Source organism: Athene noctua, chromosome 1 (assembly GCF_965140245.1).
Source record: "Athene noctua chromosome 1, bAthNoc1.hap1.1, whole genome shotgun sequence".
Taxonomy (NCBI): domain Eukaryota; kingdom Metazoa; phylum Chordata; class Aves; order Strigiformes; family Strigidae; genus Athene; species Athene noctua.
The window spans coordinates 228,488,165-228,511,816 of NC_134037.1; the positions used below are offsets into that span (position 1 = coordinate 228,488,165).

A 23,652-nucleotide genomic window follows, 5' to 3' on the forward strand; every position below is an offset into this window, starting at 1 on the left:
ATGGGCTTTTTGCACGATTGTAGTCCCTGTCCTATGTAATTCTGGCTTGTGTTAGCTGGTGGTTGTGGGTCCCAGAGAGCCACTGCGTGATCTGTGCTTTAACAGTCATCAATAACTCATCAGCAAGATTAATAAATTTGACTTTTGCAAATAAATTCTGCCTCTTGATTGCAATAGGAACAGTTATTTTAATGCAATTATAAGGCCAGAGGAATGATTCTAACCGTTCCTCTGGACTTTGTAAGACAAGTTGCATATTAATTATTTAGAGTAGTGTATATATATAACCTCTTTTCATTATTAAGCTCCAGACATTGTAACTCAGAATCACCTGGAGTAAGTTGAAAACTTTATCTAAGGGACAGTAGTAAAGTGGCTACCACCTATCATTTTGATTTTCCTTATTTACAGGACTTTAAATAACAGCCTTAGCTTTCTTTGCAAAAACATATTCTTCTTTCTTCCTCCTTTTAATGTGTTTTGCATTTCCAATTCCTTTAACTATGAAAATATATTTTTAATTACACAGATCTTATTTTTACCTTTATGGATCAATCAGGTTGTGTCTCTTCTGTGTTCCCAAACAAGTGTCAGTGAAATAATTTCCAAGTAAACACAGTAGTTAAGAATGCTTGGCATTTTCCCCAAGTGTAACTAAAAAGAAAAAGGCACAGAGAACCTTAACAGAGATGAAGCTGGGTAAAATCTGATCTGCCAACAATAAGGTATTTTGCAGATAATGAAGGGAGAAAACTGGTGTTAGAAATTTACTACTGATTATCCCAGTGCTGAATTAAACAACAGCATAAAATTAAGACCTCCTGTACTGTAAAATAAATCAAGAAATCAGGAAAATCCCAAGGCTGAAACAAAGATGATAGCACTTAAGAAAATTATTCCAATCTACTCCAGTATTCACCAGGACCAACACAGCACAGGCCCCAGCCTGGCCTAAATTTGCACCTAAGCTGTAAGTGTTGGCCAGTTTAATACACTGGAACTATTTATTAGAGCTGGGTGGAATTTGTCAGTGAATTTTCAGAAAGCTCTGTATTGCCAAAACTGTAGTTCCATTCCAATGATTATTTAATTATCCATACAGAAAGGAACAAGCTAGTATAAATGAACAGAGGATAGTGACCCCAAAATAGCTAAGAAGAATTTGACTAAGGTGTTCACTGTCCTGTGGGAAAAATGCAGAAAAAAAGTTGCTTTAACTTGAATTTCTCACATTGTAGATAAATGCCCAGGTACTTTGATTATTGGACATTTTAAGGTGAATCTCTATTTCATCATAAAATCCAGTCTGCACTGGAAGAGTTTCATAAATTGATATTTCTTAATGAAAGCCTTTTTCACTGTGAGACTCCTAGTGTATTTTTCTTCAGAGCATTAAGCAAGAACATGTGACATGCAGCATCAAGGACTATTCATAAAGAACACATCAGTTGTTTGTGAAATACCTCAGCATTTACAGCACTAGCTTAGGCTTCAGATTCCTGCTCTACTTCATATACTATCATCAGTGAATTTCTCAGAAAAGCTCTTAAGAAGTATTTATGTATCTGACTGCTAAGTCCAACCTTTCTAGATCCATTTACTATACTATTCAGAGCTTCTCAGGGCAGCTTCAAGATCAAAATAACCTAATGTTTCTACTGTGAATGCCAGAATGCCCTCCAGGCTGTTTTGAGTTAATTCCCTGTTCAAGGTCTCACTTAGCTGCTACCCCTGAGAGTATGTCCTCTATAATCAAATTCCTCCATATCTAACAGGGATTAACAATATTTGCCAGACCTTCAGAAATGATGTAGTAGTAAATGTTTTCAAATCGTTCACTCCTTAGTGGGTACTAACGATCTATACCACCCATGCTCATCAGGTGGGTTTATCTCCAATGTAGGAAAGAGACGTACCAGTGTAAAGTTGGCTTGTTTCAGAGGAGCCTCAGAGAGTTGAGGGGGTACAAACAGACTGAGAAGAATAGGGGGAGGGCAGGGAAGAAGGCTGTGTTTGTCAAGACTTCTAGCAAGTCAGGGTCTGGGAAGGATTGCATCAGGTGGATTGTCCTCAATTTAGGGGTATTGTAAAACCGCTTGAGGGAAAGTGTAGCCTAGAATGATTGTGTCTAATGCTAAGCCAAAGAAATCCTCTCTTCATGTGACTGCACCGGAGTGTCCTTAGGGGCTGCATTAAGACATTCCTGTGCCTGGGTAATTTATAGATGTAGTTTGGTTTGACCTTAATACCAACAGAGAACTAGAATATGCAATCTAATTTCATTTTGAATCTTGTACAGACTTCACTGTAGACAAAGAAATGTAGTATTTAGCTGGCAAATGAAGCCTAAACCTGTGGAAAATCAAGTCAGTGAATTCCTTAATGACATTTTCCACTTCCCCAGTGACCTTTATCTGATGGTCTAAAAGCACTTTATGAAAACATACATTTGTTACAACCAAAACTAGTTGGAAGATTATGTTATAGTGTTTCTTTCCCTGTGGAAAATGCTGACTTTTCTCTGAAAATTTAAAAACTGAAAAAGACTCCTAACTAAAAACTTTTAACTTGAAACAAAAAATATCCCTTCAAAAATATTGCTTTAGATTTTGGTGGGAGTCATATCTGTAATCCCTCATTCTCCAGTTCTCTTATGTGAACATTGCTTGGTGTTCAAACTGTATCTTCTGTTGTGCTCCAAGATCCCCCCTTCCTCAGAATGAAGCTCCAGGAGGCTCTTGGGCATCTCTGACTATGCTTTATAAGAACAAGAGTGATAAACCAGGTGTGAAGCCTCTATTTCATACTCAGAACCATTTTTTTCTTTCTTATAACCTCCAGACAGTTAAATTATGAGAAAATTTCCTTATAGTTTTATAGTTGGAGACCAGTGGTGGTTGTGAACAGGATTACAGTGACTCACCCTAAATACCTCCAGAGCACCTGGGAAGCATCCTTCAGAAAAGTGAGACAGTTTTATAAGACATCCTACATATTATGTTCCTCTGTTAAGGCTTATAGCACTTTATCCCATGGATCTGAGAGAATGAGGTGCAAAGACCACCACAAACTTCCATTTTATGTGACCAAGGTCTGCCAGCCCACTCTCTCACTTCTAACACTTTGCCACTCACAGATCTAGCTCTCAGGACTCTTTTCTGAGGTCACAACAACACATGGTAAAGATGGAAATAGCCTCTTGTATGCTTAAATATCAGACAAACACATCTTGCTATTTCCACCATGCACATTTTAAGATTGCTAGTGTGTTTTTGCGGAATCCAATTAAATAAAACAATAGAAAAACAAAACAAAACAAAACCAAACCACAGTGTGAAAGTGGAAACCACTGAGTAAATCTAGAACGGAACGGAACGGAACGGAACGGAACGGAACAGAATAGAATAGAATAGAATAGAATAGAATAGAATAGAATAGAATAGAATAATTTCAGTTGGAAAGGAACAGTAACAATCATCCAGTCCAACTGGCTGACCAGTTCATGGCAGACCAAAATCTAAAGCATGTTATTAAGGGCATTATCCAAAAGCTTTTTTAATACTGAGAGGCCTGAGCATCAACTACCTCTCTAGGCAGCCTGTTGCCAGTGTTTGGCTACCCTCTCAGTAATGAAATGAATCCTAATGTCCAGTCTAAACCTCCTCCGCTGTAGCTGTGAACCATTCCCTTCCATGCTGTCACTGGATCCCAGGGAGAAGAGCTCAGCACCTTCCTCTCCAGTTCCCCTCCTCAGGAAGCTGTAGAGAGCAATGAGGTCGCCCCTCAGCCTCCTTTTCACCAGACTAGAAAAGCCCAAAGTCCTTAGCCACTCCTCACAGGACATGCCTTCCTGGCCCTTCACCAGTTTTGTTGTCCTCTTCTGGACACATTCAAAGACCTTCATATCTTTCTTAAACTGTGAGCCCCAGAACTGCACACAGTACCGATACTGTGTGCTCTGTCATTGTCAGAATTATCCAAACAATATACTAGCCTCTAAAAGTAAAACTTGAAGGACTGAGCACAAAAGAGGCTGATGCAAGGTATTAAAAGAATGAGGATAACTGAAGAGATGACATAATACAGTAGAAAACATAGCAATCTGCTAGGAATAGTAAAGATGTGAAATGAAAGGAAAATTGCAGAAGAGGCTAAGATAAATTACAAAGTTTTCTTTTTCTCCATGAACATATTGAACAAGAGGTCATTGGAAGAGACAGTGGAAATTCTAAGAGTCGGCCTGGGTAATTTACTGACTGAAGAGACAGACATAACTAAAGCACAATCAAATGAATTCTTTGCCTCTGTGTTCACACAGAAGGTTTGGGGACAGATGTCAGAAACAGACATAAATTTCCCAGGAGAACAAGAAAAAATATCGAAGGAGGTAAGATTCAACCAGAACAGGTGATTAAGGAATTATAACATCTGAAGCTTAACAGAACTCCAAGACCTGGAAGTATTCCCTTGAGGTTTCTAAAAAGAGTTGCAAAAAGGTATGGGAGAAACATTTCCAGATGGAGGTGAAACCTTTTTCAAAACAAGGACAACATGACTAGACTATATGAACAGGTACAATTTGGACTAAATAAGGACAAAACCTGCTTCATTCTGCTCTAGTGAGTGTGGAAAGTGCAATCACAGCTGAATCAGCATGGCAACCCCACAGTATAAATTCTGTGAAACCACCGTGAAAGGGAATTTACCTACTCAAAAAAAAAAATATTTTTTTTTAGAGCTTCTGTTTCTTTGTTTTTAGGAGGAATCATACATTCCAAGTCAGTTAGTTTTACTGAGTGTAGTATTCATATGACCAAAGGCAGATTTCTTCACCTGTGCTAGTTTCTTACTTCTCAGCAAGCCTTTTCTTCAAGCATGAAGGCAGAGAGTTAATCAGACTATGCTTTAGCTGTATCTGTCTCTTCAATCAGTAAATTGCACCTTAGCTTGCTGCTGTGTCTGAAATAGTCTACCCTTATAGTCAGTAAAAAAGAAGCAGACACTTTTAGGGCTTGAGTCCAGTCAGCCCGCAGCAGACAGCTAAAATTGGCCAGTTAAAGCACATCTGAAGAGTATGTCTATTTCTCTCCTTTGTCACTGAAGAAATTTGCAAATAGAAGCTCACATGTACATATTCATATTGTAAATATCTGAAGGTGGATAAGGTGATTCCTACATATTTTGAAGCTATAATGTGCTTCAAGACCAAAAGTTAATTCAGTCAAAGGCTATTCCTTTATTTTTAGATGTTGCTGATATGGTGCTTCACCATATTCTATCTGGGCTGGGATAAAGATCACAGATTTCATACTTAGAATTGATATTAACATGTAAAAAAAATTTTTTCTAGGGAGGTAACTTCTCATCACACATCAGAACTGTTAGAAGGGGAACGAGTGACTATGTCTATCCCAGTCTTTTTGTGTCTACCTCGTAATATGTCTGGGTGCTGGTCATTGCCATCTACAGTACTAAATTTTAAAAGATTCTCTGGCATGTTTGGTCTTCTCCTTCTAGCACTTTTCCTGAACAATTCACAATTGTTTTGCCTGCAATGTCTACGAATGCACTTGAACACACTTTATGAGTATAGATAACCAGAAAAATCAGGGATGAGGCTACATTACGGAAAATTAAACAAACAGTGACAATATTATTTCATTTGGATGAAGGCATAGGTGAAGGCTATGTTTGGTTCTCATTTTATTTGAACCAGCAAGAGCAGTATCTTTAGAATGCAACAATGAGAATGTATGCAGCACAAGCTGGCGTCTGCTGTGCTTGCAGACTCTGAAAGGGTCACTGTGATTGGGTCACTCCAAAAGGCATATTCAATGACAAGAATAAAGGCAAAATCCAGATTATAGTGGACAAAGTTGAGAGAGTGAAGACAAAGCAGTGGGAGCTGTCAGACAGTGTCTCTTTCTACCCCCCGCCTCCCCCAGCAGTTTTCTTTCTTATATTCTCTGTGCTAGGTATTCACCCTGCTGGCTCCTCACTTCAGTCACTCTATAAATGGGTCTCCATCTTCTGTATGAAAGTGAGTGGAAAAGGATTTCCACGCTCCATAGCTCACACTACACCCCTTCTGTGCATGCCCCAAACAAAGACCAGAATCTGCATAATGATGTCCTCTTTGATGGTAGGTTAGCGAGACAAGGCAAGTTTTCCTGTCTCAGAAGAGCAGTCTGGGTGCAGTGCACCACATGTATGGAAACAACTACAGGTTCTGCATGTCTTTTCTATGTACACACACAATAAACTATGCAAATTAGATTTTGCCTGATGTGTCACCAAAGGAAAGAGAAAAAACTTCAGTGACAAGCAAACAAAAAAATCATAATCATACTTTTCATAAAATCATACACCTCCATTCTCTGTTTCAAAATTTGAGAGAAAACAAAACTGTAGTTTTTACATTTGTGAAAGTCGTTCCCTTTCTTTTACATATTTTAATCTTTTTCTCTGACAGATACACAATTAGAAGAGAAAATAAAAAGTTATATAGAGAAAACTATTGTTCTTCTTCAATACTTTTTTCAAAAATACAGATAAAGGAAAGATTTCACTATATTTTGTCACAATAAAATGCTATAAAAGCTCAGAAACAGGATATTCATACTGATAGGAAGGGTACTAGGGCCAAGAAGTGCATCTCCATACAGTCTTGAAAGCACCATTTCCCTTTAGTTTCTAGCATTTACCTACAAAAAAAAAGGTAGGTTTGTTGAATTGACTTCAAATAGAAGCTGAAAGGGAAATACTTATCTTCAGTATAGTCAGGCTTGTAAGGCAGAAAAATGATGCAATAAATGAGAGTTTAAAATACTCAAATTCCTTCCAGATCATTGTTCAAGTGCTTGCAGTGTCAATTCATCCATCATCTCTCTCAAGTATAGCTGAGTCATGCAGTGTGGGGCTATGGGACTATGATGTGAAACCCTAACAGCTCCTGGCTTCTCTGCATGAACACTGGGGCCACAAAGGGATTTTTCATAAGCGGAAATTTTTCATTTAGCTAAAATTTGCCATCCTACCCATCTTCTCTGATAGATTGGATGTCATTTCCTGTTCAGTTAGGAACCAGCCTTCATCCTTTGCATGTGTAGGCAAGTTTTATGGATTGTACAACTGCAGAAAGTTCAAATAAAATATAATTGAAAGCCTCCCTCCACACTCTTTTCCCTACATCTCTCCTTATGAAACAAAATTATTCTGAGTGAAATCCTGTCTTCACCAAAATCAATAACAAAATTCCTTGTTAACATCACAGGGAGATATTTTTGTCCTTTGACAATATGAAACTGAAAATCACTCAACATTTCCACCATTCATCTTTCCTCTTTATATACAAATAGATACTAATAAACATTTCTTAGCACTGACTTAGAGAACTATTTCATGACACCTATTGCAAGCTTCAGGTGGTAGTACTAGAGTGTTGATCTTTTTCCAGCTGTCTCAGCTATTCACAATTTTGAGTAGTGGATATCAAAGAGAAAACATTTCTGGTAAATGTAATAAATACAGGTAATGGTGCAAAGCTGTGAGAGGGTCCTAACATTAGTCTTGAGGAATGCACACCATCAAAAACACTTGAAAAAATCAATAGAAAGGTCTTGCCTTTCTTCAGACATCTAAGTGAGCAATACTTTGGAGAGAAAGTATATAATTTGGAAAAGTCATCATGACAGTCCTGTGGCTCTTTCAAGTGGGGGAATAAAATAATATGCCTTATTTTAAAGCAGATTTTTCAAAATCCAAAGGCCTTTTCTTGGTTTCTGCTGTTTGCAGACTCATGTTTAAGCACTTACAGCAAATGCTGGATGGATTTTATAGTCAGAGTCTGCCATCAGTTCATATATTTTTAGTAAAGTACACTGGTGATAGCAAACTATGCATAAACTACTACAAATGAGTTTGTTGCTCTCTGCTAGTAACTCTGCTTTCTCTTGCCTCACAATATTAATTCTGGGGTTTTGTTCTGGCTGTAATTGTTACAATAATGAGATAATTTTATACAGTAAATTAGTCTAGCATAATAACAAATTTTTTTTTTTCTTTTAGAAATTTTATTGCAAATGTTTTTTTCTTTTTGCCCCAAAATTACATGTTGTTAAAATATTAATGCTTATAATGATATGGGGACTGACGCTACACCACTGAGCAATCAGGTGAAGTGAGACAACTGACATTGTGTATTGGCTTCAGGGGGAAAATGTTATGCAAAGCATTTTACAAAAGCAAGTTCAGAAACTCTCAATTTTGAATCTTTAGCCACATATGGGATAAAAAAAAAATATATTTTAAAAGTTACTTAGGCATCTAATTTCCTAAGACATCAAGTGGAATGGAAAGATGATTAGTGCTGAATTACCTTTAAGTTTTTGTGCAGAATTTTTAAGAAAATCAGTGAACAAGAGGACTATAAAAATCCAGAAAAAAATATTTTCATGATACCTTATCTCCCAGTTTATCTTGTGAGTTCCATCTTATTGTTTTATTCTCTTTTCTTTCATAATATACCTCAAGATCATAAACGTTATCTCAAACTTTAAGTATTTATCAGAGATCCTAACAACTAGGCTCTTACAGGAGGTTAGAGTATATAGTCCTTAAAGTAATTTTTTTCACAGACCTCTGCTATGGAAGATATCTTTTACATTTCACACATGGGAAACTAAAGCATTGAGAAGTTAATGAATATGCCAAAAATATAATTCAGGCATCTAACTTTGAATACACATGTAATTTGGAAATCAAAATCCACAAATTGTTGCCTTTAGGACTTTCATTCAGTGTATCTTAGAAATTCCCAAATTCTAGTGATATGACTTTGTGACCTTAAAAAATCTCCTTAGGTAACAGCTGAATTGTAGCACATGTACTTTAGGCACCTAAACTCTAATAGGCTTGAGCAACACAGCACTTAGCCATTAAATAAAACTATTTAGAGACACCAGCCATTCTTTTGCTTAAATTCCCTGGGGGATTTGATCTTACAGACACTGTCAGAGCATGCCAAATGGGCATATTAAAATTCTAGCATAGAGAACAGAAATTGAAAACAAACATAGCTGAAAGACCAAAAGATTAATTTAACACTGGGAATTCAGATGCCTTAAATTTTTGATGCCTAATTCACGGAGAGGTATCTAAATCCCACCAAAGCAGTTGCAGTCAGATGGAGAGCAATCTTTCTAGCATCTTGTTTGTCTAATAAGATGCCACATAAAAATAGCCAACAGATAAACAAGATGATTTGCCATCCCCTCTGCTACAAGGACCTGATGAGTTTCATGGCTCTAAGGCTCTGTCGGTCTGTACTGGAGATGCTCAAGCCCAGATTGCACTTCTGCCCACAGATACCTACAACTGTCTTTCAAAAAGGATTCAGAATCCTGAATCCCAGTGACACACACATCTTTCAGATCAAAAGAGAAGTGGGTTTTCAGATGTCCCCTTCTTCCAGTGTCTCCCAGGGTGTACCTGATCCCTAGCATACTGGATGTTATGCCTTTCATTCCTACAAACCATTTAAATACTACAGCAAGTTGATAGGTGAACATGAATTCATTCTATATTTAGCATTTGGAGCTCTGTAGAAGCGGAGCAAAGATATGGTTGGTTTTGGGGTGGCATTTGTTGTTTTTTTTCAGAGCTGTCTCTCGGATCTTGTTTTCTGACTTTATTAGTACATCTAGTTTGGGAGTAAATAAAAGCAAGTTATCAAGTGTTCAGTTAGGCTCATGAGGTTTAAGTACTTGCATTTGCCAAGCCTTTTGTTAGTAAGATCAAGGTGCATCTCAGTGTATTTCCAGTTGGATTTCTAAACTGCAGTTTTAGTTACTTCACAGTAACTTTAAAGGAATATGCTGTAAGGTAGGATTGTAGGGTGGGACACTTAATAGTGGAAGATCAGTGATATAAAGGGGATTTCAGAAGCATTTTTCCTCAGTAAGTTAGCATCTATGTATTATTTTCCTTTTTTTTTTTTTTGTTCTCTCTCTAACATGATCCTAAAGTCTCACATGCTATATAACACAGTAATTCCCACTGTGGCAATTATCCCTTCAGAATGTGAATATGCTGTTCTGAAAAGTTCATTATTTTTTCTAGTACTATTAATTTACAATTACATAGGAAATTATAATGTTTCTTAAATTTTTCTTCCAGAATTTACATATTTCAAGAGTCTTTCTGAGTTAATAAAGCTGCACACTTACACCTCATAAAATCTGAATCAATTCTAGAGTATGGTCCTACATTTGCTTTGTGAATTTTGCAGTTTTGCTGATGATTTCCACTAGAAAACAGTTTGAGGCCTAGCTGCACATAAAAGAGATCATTCTTTAGCCAGTACATCTCAACCAGTCCATAATAACCTGTTGGGGTTGGAAAAGTTCAAGCCAAAAGCTGTTGATTTCCCTAGAGCCAATCAAAATGATAGATGCAGTGGTGGAAGATCACAGCTGACTGGGTTTAGTCCTCTCATCACTAGCTGCAGATGGCATGTAATTTAGGGATGCCCATTTGCTAAAATTTACCAGTTTCTCTTGAGATCACACATATGGGTTTGCATTTAAAAAACAATTGTACCAGGAATAGCATTTTAAGCAACAGATGTAAGTATTGACAGTGAAAGGATGCCCCAAAAGCAGAATATATCTACACCAGAGAATGGAAAGAACCTGTGTTATGCTTTACAGCACTCCATGTGACATTTTAACTTTAAAGAAAAGGACAGAAATTAACCATAAAAATCAATGGATACAACACTTGCCAAACCTTCTAAATTAGATATGAGCTTCTGTCTTTACAGTTTATGGCTTTCAAGCATTTAACATCTTTTTTTTTTTTTCCAACTTCATTTTTCAAAGCCACAATCTCAAACCCCCACATAGCAAAGAACTGTCTTTAAAGGAATTATGAGTTGGGCTGATCTCTTTGCTTGTTTTGAAATCTAGATTTAGCTAAAAGGAAGCACACAACCAGATTAGTTATTGTAATCTGTCCTTAATTCAGAGCAGATATTTTTGTAGTGTTTAGACTTTGACGAAATGATTGGCATAGATCTTCAGCCAGATGCATGACTAAAATAAAATAAAATAAGCAAGTAATTAATTCTACAATTTTATCATATCAGTTCAGTAAAACAGCTGTCAGGGTAAATCATTATAGTGAACTAAGACAGTTAAAGTAACAATTATGTCCACAGTAAAAATTTACCCAAAAGAATCTCAGTTTATATAACACAGCACCAAAATCACTCTCACAAGTCACATAACCTGATTTCCATTTTTCTGTTTAAGTGTAGTTGTGGACATTTCTTGATGAGAAGAAGCCATCTCTTCAACAATGTAGGCTGTTAAGTCTCTCCACTCTAACATCACTTATGAAAAGATTATAACTAAGATGTTAGATTTGAACATGTACCTTTCACAGTGTTTAGCTCTTCATTGGACACAACTGTATGTTATCTTTTTCTCAGTCTCCTGATTTAAATAACCTGGGCTGCAATGAGGCATGTAAATAATGACATTCTGGTTTTTGTGTTCATAAGTCACATAGCTTAAAAGGTTTGGTCTGGTTTTATTCGTGAGGTGGAAAGATGGGGAATGAGTGCTCTGCTACAGATTCAGTGAAGGCGAAACTGGTTCTACAAAGGATAAGCAAAACTGATCTCACTGTCGAAATACTTATAATGCCATTGTGAAAAGAAAAACCAGCAATAGAGCATTCAATAGTCTATAATATGTAGGCAAATCAGTTGGTTTAATCCACTTCTGGTATGTTCTTATATATTTTTTTACCCAGAGCATTTTTTCCCTAAGCTATTGTGTTGGCAAACTGCTATCAGCTTTTGTGTGCTATTATACAAGTTCAGAAGAGCCCTATAAGTAGTGATCACGAGTCCAGGTGGAGAGGGCAGCTCTCATGTGGTAAAAAAGAAGTGTGTATGAACCTAGGGACATCAAGAAATAATTCTTATGACTTCTTTTTTTTTTTTTGTTGGAACAAAGCAGAAAAAAAGTGTTAGAGGAGATTATGGCTCAACTCTCAAAAAAATACAGGCATCTTAATCTCATATAAAACCGATTCTGAGGACCATTACAGATACTACAATATAACCTGTACAATCGAGGTAAAAATACAAATGTTTGGAGAGGACAATAAAATTAATTTCATCTTTGGTTGCAGTTAGCTTCTTCTGATGACATTAATTCACTAAATATATAATTAAGATAATATTATGCTATGTCGCTCTTTTTTGCTATTTTTATCTTTTGTGTTGTTGTTGTTCTCCTCGATACATTTGGCCAGATCTGCAGTTGGAAAGAGCTGGAGGAGACAACCCAACCGATTTTCAGAGCCTGAGGCTGGGTCACTTAACACTAAGTGACTCTCAGACTGAAATAAACCCAAGTGTTTAAGGCTGTGCATAAATCAAGGATGAGAAAGACAGTGAGTGACACACATTACAGTCAGTCAAAACTGTTCATATATATAGGCTGCAGATTTGAATTTAGACATGTAATAACATTTTAACGAATTCTATATCTTAGATACCTTCATAATGGTTTATCTATACTATTAGTGTTTTTAATAAGCTACTTCAGATCTTTTGCAAAATATCAAAAGAATTGATGGGTTGAACTTCTGAACCTATGTTAATGAAGAATGATATAATCAAAGAAAGTAAATTTATGGTCTTGAAGGAACCAAGCACTCTGGGAGTCCCTCATAGGTCACATGAAAAGGGGTGTACCACAGTCAAGGAGGAAGGATTCCTAGGCTTTTGAATCTTTCCTAAAAATGCCTGCTAAAAATGTATTCGGTTATGTCTTGAAATATATAATTTCTATGTCAGAAAGGGAGGTAGTTTACAAAGCAATATTGGAGGGAGACCTTGCAGGATAATTGAAGAAGCTGAAGGGAAACGAAGCAGAACAACAGTGGTCGGCCTCTGTAAACCTCCCTCACAGCATTGAGGTCAACAAGAAAACTAGATTTGCCTATCTATATTCAGGATTCTTTTGGTGCACTCCTGCTTGTGAAGAGACTAGATTGAACTTTTAGTTGCTAGAAGAACTGGGATTATTTCCATTATCTGGTACAGTTGCACCAGCTGACTTCAGCTGAGGTTTTCTCCTATATTCTCATCTGGACATATCCAAACCAGAACTGAAGTGCCTGAAGTGGGACACCAAATAAAGTTTAGATAATAAAAATGCAATCACAGCTCAGCTTGCATCTGATTTCGGAGGTGACACAACATCCATAGATGCTAGATGATGAACTCTCTTTTTTATCTAGGGACAGGTTCATCCTGCCTGCCTCACCAACAAAACTAAGCACATACTCACCTTAGGTATCCTCTTTATAAGTTGAGAAGATATAGAAACCCACAGAAAACAAGTCAGACTCCTAAGCTTTAGATTATCTGTGTTAAAACAGAAAAGTTTTAATGTGGATGAAAAAAATCATCACACTTCGGAGCTGTGGTTCAGATCTTAGATGTCTTTCCTATTATGTTCCAGAAAAGGTTCAGTTCAGAATCTTTCTAAAGAGCACAAGTAACACATCCCATCAGGATCAGTTTCATCCCAAAAGCTACTGTGAGAGTCCCAGTCTTAGTTTATAATGGACTAAACAATAGTACACTTCCTTTCCCTAAGAGACATGTGGGCTCAAATTCCTTCAAATTCTTTCAAGTCTAGTAGCTTTCTAACACAATTCTGTCATAATCCACCCCAAAGTCCTTAACTAATGGGATATAGTCTATCTGAAATATTGGTACAGACATTCTTACTGTTGATGCTGATCAGGAAGAAACTCGAGATTCATTGGCACAGACAGTATTTATTATATGTCACTTATACTTACACGACCTCTTTTCATGCAATTCTTTCCAACATGAGGCATCAGTAATGCGAGGCTGCTTAGCACCTTCTCATTGATTCGATCAATATCAACATCTAGACTATTGTAGCTGCCTCTATTAAGCCAGGTGAAAGAGGTTTTAAAGAGAAAAAAATAAAAAGAAAAGCTTGGAAAATTATAGGTGATAGATGTAGCACAAATTATTTTTAATATTAAAGATAGAGTAAGGGAGATAAAACTGACAGAATTGGCTAAGAAGCAGAAAACAGGAAGATTTAAAAAAAATGCCAGCACATTAACAGAGAGGTGCTTTAAGATTTCACATTAAAGTCTACACATTTTAATACATTTTATTAATGATCTGGAAGAGAGAATTGTGCAGTGAGATGGAAAGATGACACAAAGTTGTCAATCAATACCAGAAGATACAGTGAAGAATATTAGCAAAGGAAAACTACCTGCTATCTAGTTTTACAGTTTCTGGATTCACAGATGATAATTGTTTCAAAACTACCTAAACCAATTGTCAAGTTGGTTTTAAGTTGATGCTCAGATACCATCAAGGCTATACTCACCACAAAGGCTATACTGGTGGAAATGGGAAGAATGTGCTGCAGCGCATTCTCTATGGCTTGGGATCTGTTTGAATATCAGCTGGAACTCAGGAACTCCTGAGACCTGGGCATCTCTGTAAATAAGTCAATTAAATACTTGGATCAAAAAAAGTTAGGAAGGTGTTTGGAGGAATAGTGTAAGAAATAATTAATATGGTAAAATCTATGAAGCATTTCCACAAATAAGTAGTGTGGCCTTACCTAGTGAGTGCTGTGCAAATTACCACCTCTCAGAAACATTATTCCAGAATGAAAGCACGTAAGAAGAAAGGCATCAATTACCAGAACTCAAAAAAAAAAAACCCTCACATAAAGCGTAGTGGAAAAAAGTAAGTGTGCTAGAGGGAGGACAAAACCAGCAAAGAATTATCTTAAATATTAAATTTGTGTCATGGGTGCACTAATAGGATTTAATGGCCTGAAGCAGCCTCACCTGGCTGCTCCACAGGCGCTCTGACCACAGGCCCAGGACCTAAACTCCGGCTCAGCCTTGGGCCTGCAGACACGGCTTGGGCTACATTATAGAGGTACCTGTCTCTAACCCTGCCTCCTGAATGGATCTCGTGCCTGTACTGTGGGTATCTTGCCTTGTGGATGGATCCGTTGGACATACTCTGCAGCTTGCCTCGGGCACTGTCTCTGTCCCTGTCTTGCTGCCCCTGATGGGATCCTGTGGATGTGTTCTGGACATAATGTGTTGCTTTCTATGTTGGGAGTTGTTGATGGAACTTTGTTGCTACTAGTCTCCAGCTCTCCCACTGTGCCTAGGCCCTGTAGGACTGCATCACATCAGGGAGAGCACTATATGCCCTAGGGTCATCCCTGTCTCCCTACTGTTACCCTCTTGTGGAGCAGCCTGCTGCTGCAGTTCCTTGTTAATCTGGAATGTGCATCTTTAAATATCTAACTTTAAAACAGTAAAACTAGCCCAAGAGTCCTAGTTTCTTCTACAAAATAACCTTATTCACCTTAGTCCTGCTATGGAAAACATCTGGACCTGCCACTGTCTTGGCTGACCTGAGCATCTATGTAGTACTCACCTAAACCCATTTGGGATGCATAAGTGAAGAGTAAGTGTAGTTAAGTCTTTCAGGTATGTCCTGAGAATACCTAATATACATGCATAACAATTATAACTGCACAAAATACAGACATTTCACTTAAAATTAACTGATGATTACTGCCTTCTTCATAATAGTGTGCTGCTATTTATGCAGGAAACAGACAGTTTTGGTCTCAGTCTCAAGCTGGGGAGAATTTGATCAATTCTTACAGTTTAGTAAAGTAAAAGTTATTTTTGAACTTCTGTTAAAAGTAGACTCTATGATAATGAATGGAAAGTAGATATTTTAACTTCTCATTAAAGCAACAGTTTGAGTAAGAGATGTAGATTGTGATGTTAGCCTACTTCTGCATTTTACATTATGGCCACTGAAAAATCTCTGAAATTATCCTGGCAAAACTCAATCATCTTAGGCTGTAGCATCTCTTGCTTCACTTTTACATATCTGATTCAATATCTGTGTCTGATTTGCAGAAGGTCTGGAAGCTGTGCTCTGAACTCATAAACCAGAAGTTTAATCACAGAATCATAGAATGGCTTGGGTTGGAAGGAACCATAAGGAACATCTAGTTCCAAACCCCCTGCCATGGGCTGGCACAACTTCCACTAGATGAGGTTTCCTAAAGCCCATTCCAACCTGGCCTTGAACACTTTCAGTGAGGAAGCATCCACAACTTCTTAAGGTCTCACTGGAGCCTTCTCTTCTCCAGGCTGAACAACCCCAACTCTTAGCCTGTCCTCATAGGGGATGTGCTCCAGAGCCTTGATCATCTTTGTGGCCCTCCTCTGGACCCACTCTAACAGGTCTGTGTCCTTCTTATGTTGGGGGCCTCAGAGCTGGATGCAGCACTGCAGGTGGGGTCTCACAAGAACAGAGAAGAGGGGCAGAACCACCTCCCTTGACATGCTGGTCACGATTTTCTTGATGCAGCCAGAATCAGGTTGGCTTTCTGGGCTGCAAGCACACACTGTCAGCTCATGTTGACCTTCTTGTCCACCAACGCCCCCAAGTCCTTCTCCTCAGGGCTGATCTCAATCCATTCTCTGCCCAGCCTGTATTTGTGACTGGGATTGCCTCGACCCATGTGCAGGACCTTGCACTTGATCTTGTTGAATTTTGTGAGGTTTATATGAGCCCACCTCTCAATTCTGTCCAGGTCCCTCTGGATGGCACATCCCTTCCCTCCAGCATGTCAACCACACCACACAGATTGGTGTCATTGGCAAACTTGCTGAGAGTGTACTCAATCCCACTGTCCATGTTACCAACAAAGATATTAAACAGCAGCGGCCCCAACATCGACCCCCGAGGAACACCACTAGTCACTGGTCTACACTTGGAGACTGAGCTGTTGACCACAACTCCTCAAGTGTGAACAATTCCTTATCCACCAAGTGATCCATCCATCAAATCCATGTCTCTCCAATTTAGAGACAAAATCAAGAATGTTATGCATGACAGTGTCAAAAGCTTTGCACAAGTCCAGATAGATTACATCAGTTGCTCTTCTCTTATCCACCAATGCTGTAACCCCATAGTAGAAGACGACCAAACTTGTCAGGCAGGATTTGCCCTTAGTGAAGCCATGTTTGTTGATGCCAATCACTTCTTATTTTCCATGTGCCCTAGCATAGTCTCCAGGAGGATCTGCTCCATGATCCCGCTGGGCACAGAAGTTAGACTGACTGGCCTGTAATTCCCCAGGTCTATATCAAGACATACAATGCCAAGTACTTTGAATAATCAGATCCTGTCTGCCCCAAATTGGAAATTTGACTATAATGTTCTTGTTCTGCTGGACTTCACCTGTAATATAATATCCTATTAACACAGCTTGGCACAGATGAAGACATGTTGGTTGTTCTGTGTTTGGGACTCTAAAGATGAAACAGTCTCTGATAAGATGAATAACTTAGTGTCTGGAACAGGGTCTGAAAAGTGTATACTAAACTAGGCTTTACATCACACATTTTGAATAATGAGAATAATAAATTAACATCCTCCCCAACTAGATACTGAGTGACACAGTTGATTATGTCAATGAAGACAGTGTCACAGGATGAGTTCCAGTTGCTGTAAATAACAGATACAGTTTGTACCTTGGCTTTGGCTGTTTAGTGGTTCAGTTCTCTTGAAATGAGTGTTTTATAAATGGATAAATTGAGTGCCCTTGAGAACATCCAGGGAAAGATTCTTTCTACTTATGTTTAGACATCTAAATATAAACCTGAATTAAAGCAACCTCATTACTAACATTTTGTAACTTTGTATTGTTTGATTTTTGCATCGTTAATGATTATCTTTCAGATACATTTTTTTCCTACAATATATTCTGTATGCAGATGAACCATTATCTGTTAACATCCTGAATTGTATTCTAAAAAGTGAAAAAGTGAAACAGATTTCTTCTTACTATTATTGTACAGTACGGAAGAATCCCAGCCATTCTTAATATTCATCATATAATGCATTAGATTTTTTTCTTTTCTAGCTTCATATGCTTATCTCTTGATGAAATGTAACAGTTCTTGTAAATATGATCCTCCACGGCTGCTTTTTCTGAATTGCTCACATTTCTAGCAAAACATTAAGGTCATATGAGGAGTTACAGTGGAGGAAACAATTCATACCTTGCTTGTTTCTGGCCTTTTCTTCTACTTTCAGGATAGTTTATGTGTCTAACATTCTACAACTTGTTTATTTTGCAACTCCATTGCATCTTTCACAACTGTCTCCATGGAAACCATACTCTTAATTGCAGATTTTAAGATTAAGTTGCTTCTGTTAAAAGCTGCATCTCTGAGTGCTCATTACCGTGCAGAGTATCACTCTAGTCATCATCAGACTGGCAGGATTCAAGTAGTCACCTTGGCTTTACTATGCTGACTACAGTACATTCACTTTTTGACCAAAATTAGTTGGAAAAGACAGCAAGAGGACATTATAAATGTTGCAGCTATAGAAATAAAGAGACATCTTCCTCACAAGAAGTGATGTGTTAAGCTTACGTTTTAATTTATAGTGAAAGACCGAGTATTTTCTTTCTCATTCCTGCAAAAATCCCTCATATATTTTCAACTCTTTCTGAGTGGGTAAATTAGTTTATCTTAACAAAAACCTCAAATGTGGTTTGAGCAAAGACCACTATCAAAATGCAGTGTAGATAATTCTCAATCAGTCTGAGTTCCTGTCCCAGTCCTCCAAAATAACAATCCCAACATCTCAAAATGAACCTACTTACCAACACCATATCCTCAGATTCAAACTATGGGAACACCGATCTAGTAAAGAGAAATACAGCCTTCACATTATTTCAGACACTTTCAACATAAAAAACCCCAACATATATATATATGCAGAAGTGAACTAATGCTTATATCTTGACATGGAGCTCAGAGCCAAAATGCTATGAGCCAAAATGTTATGCTGTATGCATATGGCAAATCATATGTAGAAAGGACTAGCTCTGAACCGTTTACACACAAATCACCATACTTGGTCCTGGAGACCAGGGATCACTCCTTTGCAGTGTGTATCTACTGTTGTCTTTTAAAACCTTCTGCATTAGGCTAAGAGAAATTACTAGAAATCCAATTCAATGCATTATGCTAAGTTAAAAAAAAACAAAAACAAAAACAAACACAAAAAACAAACCCCCCACCCACCAACAAAAAACCCCACCACAACAAAAAACCAAAACAAATGCAAACTTTCATTGTATTTGACTTAGGACAGAACATGTTTGAGTTTTATATAGATGTATGCTGTATAAAAGTACATATATATATTTATTTAAATAAATTCAGTATCCCCCCAAAAACATCACAAAAGTTGAGGTAGTTTTACATGGATGCTGTGTGAGAGTATGTGTTTTATTAGGTTATATTTCTTTACAGAAATTCAAAGGTTCAAAGTAAGTCTAGCTCAAGTGGGAGATGGTTAAGTTCAGGAATGAATTCAGTCTATAAGGTGGGTTTTGTGAAAATCCTACAGGTCTCCCAGGAACATTAGAGAGTTCATAGCAGAAAACAACAGAGGACTTATTTAGCCCAACATCCTGGAGTCTGAAACAAATGATTAGGGGAAGATGACAAGTAAGGCAAGGATGAAGTGACACTTTCTCTGATCTTGCTTTCCCATCACAGGTGTCAACTTCCTGGGGCTTCCTGAACTGGAAGTTTCATCCAGGGTACTGTCTTTAGTAACTGCAGAAGGACCTTTGCTTTCTGAACATTTTTTTTTTGTACTATCTGTGATTTATCAAATTCTTATGAAAATAAATTCACTTTTTTATTACACACTGTGTGAAAAAGGTACTTTTTGATCATTATAAAGCTACTGCCTGTTCATCTCCTGAGGTAGTATTTAGATCTTGAACTATGAAAAATAGTGAATAAAAGTTCCCTATTTATTTACTCTATAATTTTTATGATTTTAAGATAATATTACTTTTTTTTTTTTTTTTTTCTTCTTGGGGGGGGTGTGTGGGGTGGTGTTTGTTAATTTTAAACTTTTCTTAATTTCCTCAGTCAGCTTTTCTAGATACCCATCAGTTTACAATTACTATGGATGACATTTTTCCTATGTTCTTTTAGAGGGGCATTTATAAAATGGAACTTTCAAAATCTGAGTGATATATCCTACAACAGGTATCTCCAGAGGCTGAACTTTTCTCTGATCTGAACTACCTCTCTCAAGATAGTTGTTTGTTATCTGGAGATAGCGTAATGTAACAATCCATAACAATTTGAGAAACTCAGTTCAGTTTCCCATCACTTTTCTGACCCTAAAGAATTTGGACACTAGGTCTCTTCAGATTCCCATACATACTCTCAGGGTTACAACTGTCTCTTTAAAACGTTCTTCCAAGACTCAGTAAACTAGCTGTGCTGGAGCTTGCAGTTCCCACAGATTTTGCAGTTTCAGAGTTCTTCCCAGAGTCTTGTGCATATCCTGGAATATAGTTTACCTCTTCGAAGACTTGTGGCTGTTAAAGAAAAAGATAAATGTTTCACAGAAATTAACTTTTTAAACAAAAATAGTCATCCATACTTCCTACATCATCAAAGGAAAGAAATGATGGTCAGGTTTCTTCTGAACCCATAGCCATCATCACTAATGAGCACTTTGAGCAGGTAGATCAAAGACTACCATAAAGTAGGGATGGAGAATGCATTCCCTCAAATCTCCAGAATAGAATTCCTTTGATAAGTTTTGTCATGGCTGGTCAATATTGCTTAAGAAGAGTAACTTGACTGACACCATGACTACTGCAGGTGTCACTAGACATAAGACTAATTATTCACAAGGTGAAATAGAGTATAGTAACTTGAAAGAATATAATACAACCCTTAACAAAGATGTCATTCAAACTCTAAAGCTGTTTGTTCTGCAAATTGTTTGCCTTCTGGTTTTCATGAATCATCTTCTCCTCCTCCTCCTCCTCCTTCATCCTTTTACTTCTTATCCGTTTTGATTCAAAAATATGTTCCTGAAATTTCAGCATAGGGTATCCCCTAACATATTACTTCAGGCATTTTGAACTAACACCCTTCCATTCGTACACACACATGAATTAATTATGTTGAAGGATCCAAAGGGCATCACACGGTTTCTAGAGGAGACCTGGGGCTGACTGGTTTATGTCCCTGAGACCAGTCTACTCTGAAAGAGGAGATAGCTCTGAAAAATGTGAATGTGAGCCAATCAGGGTGCAGGACTGGCCTCAACCTTATTTTACTTAGCAGTATAGATCCGCATGATCTGGGTTAGGGACATACACGCAATTGCATTTAAAGAGGAATAAATTTTCCATAGCATTAGACAGCAATAACCTCAAATGGCATGCTTTAGCCACTGTATGATGCCATACCCTAACATATCGTAAGAGAATATTAAATTTTAAGGTGAATTTTTCAAGCATCAGAATGGGGAAAAAAAACCAAAAAACACACAACATAAATCCCCACAAAATGCCTAAACATTCTCCTTGACATCTGTGTGTTTATATACTCTTTGTACAGCCTTAAACTGTTGGTGATAACAGACGTTCAAAACCAAAATTATGCAAAGAGCATGGTACTATAAAAAGCATAGCAACGGCAAAAATGATCCCTAAGGATTAGTTTAAATAATGATGCATTTGTGTTGCATAAGCAAATATAGTTGTCAAATATTTATGAACGGAGTAAATGAGCCCATCCAGAATCTTTGTTAAAACAGTGTCAAGAAGTCTTCCATGTAGCACTCTGATTATATGTATCAGTGAACCTACAGACATTCCGGATCGGAGCAGAAGTCTGTTCAACACAACGTTTTGTCTGACGTGTCCAGTGACAAATATTTCAGTAAAAGTTGCAATAGTTCCCTATAGTGAAAAGTTATGGAATAAGCTGATCATTAAAGAGGTTTACTCTTGACTGTCATGATTTGGAAATTATAGCATGTTCTGAGGCATGAGTATTTCATGGATACTTCAATGCTGAGGCTGGAAAGCATTATTGTAAAACATCTGGCTTGACCTTCTGCATATTGCAGATAATTCTTCTAATTTCTCTATCAGGTCAATATATAGCATAAACAAATTACCAGGGTTTTGTATTTTTGATCCTATTTAGTAGAAAGGGAAAATGTTATTTATCTACATAAATAAGTTGAACTGTTTTAGTGGAGTTGACCATAGTTTAGGGAGCTTTTATTTTTAAAGAACAGTGATTGGTAGAGTTGAATAATCTTGTAATCATTATTATTTTAAATTATAATTTTAATATCATCTGCTTAATGTTCCCACTGAATGCACATTATGAACACAAATTTTCAAAAGTGACTGATTGTTTTGCAAGCCTAGTACGTATTTATTTAGGGAAATCTGTACTGCTTACATTTCTGCACAGAAAAATTCCAGAAGCCAATCCATCTCCCTAAAGTTATTTTTAAAATGCCATATTCCTGCAGTCTGCAATACCATCTGTCAGAATAGAATATTCCCTCCTGAAAGAAGTAGAAAACATCCCATATGTATCCAAGACTTGGGTCAGAAGTCTGAAGGAAGGGAGAAAAGGCAGAGTCTGTTTCTGATAAAGCCTATGCTGAAAAATTGCTCTTCATTTGCTGACAGGATACACTTCAAAAGCATTAGACAAAATGAAATTGCAAATTGCGTTGTTGGATATTAAATTTATTTTGTTCACATTCCATTTCTATCTGTAGTAAAATGTTAAAGTAAATAAGGGTTCAGTTCAACCCACATGGTCCCATATAGTGCCATACAAAGGATTTAACATGATTTTTTTTTTTCTCAGAATTTGCATCAGGAACAAATATTACCCTGTAGGAACGTATGAAGTGCATATTTAGCCACATTCTAGATCTAGTATTAGCCTAGAAGTGATTTAATACACAAGAAAGGGACTACAGAAAGAAGCGAACACTTCATCGTAGCTGCTTCCCTTTATGGTCAAAGAGCAAAACACAAAAGAAGGACAGAAGAAAAGGAAAGAAAAAAATAACTAAAACGTTTGAAAGTCTGACAAAAAGTTGCTGAAGGTTTTTCATAGCTTTGCCTACAGAAAAAAGAAGTTTGATGCTAATGCTAATGAGTAAAGCAGAGAGCAGTTGTCAAATTCCTAAGCACTTGAACCCCTTCCTTGGGTGCTACATGAGAATGTAATTGCACAACTAGGAGAACCTTCTACATAATTAACATAAATAACATATTTGCAAAATATGCCACTTTCACCTTTTTTTTTTTTTTTTTTTTAAAAAAAGAGAAAGAAATAACTTATTCCCTAGAAAAAAGTCTGTCATTCTGGAGCATCTTTTTCACCATAATGTTAGCACATCTTTTTGACAGTTTATTAAAGTTTCAAGAAGTGGTTATGCAATTAGCCTAAATATCTTATTTTGCCTTACTACCAGATTTCTGTTAAAACAGAACACATCATTACATTCATTCATCATCTTTTGGCTGTGAGGTTCCAGGATGCCAAAAATAGTAAACACTTGTGAAATCTACAATAATTGAGATCAACAGTAAATTACATTTTAAGTGCTCATCAAGGTGAGAACAAGGCACTTCATGACTATTTGTA

The 23,652-nt window shown here is 37.2% G+C and overlaps 1 protein-coding gene across 1 annotated transcript in view; it reads right to left on the reverse strand.

Annotated features, from left to right (window-relative positions):
* Positions 1-20,478: 20,478 nt before the first annotated feature.
* Positions 20,479-23,652, reverse strand: part of PCDH17 (protocadherin 17) — a 119,060-nt gene continuing 115,886 nt past the window's right edge. Inside the window, exon 5 of the mRNA XM_074912262.1 lies at positions 20,479-20,549. Within this exon, the coding sequence (XP_074768363.1) occupies positions 20,485-20,549 (65 nt within the window). The 3' untranslated portion in view covers positions 20,479-20,484. The remainder of the gene's footprint in view (positions 20,550-23,652) is intronic.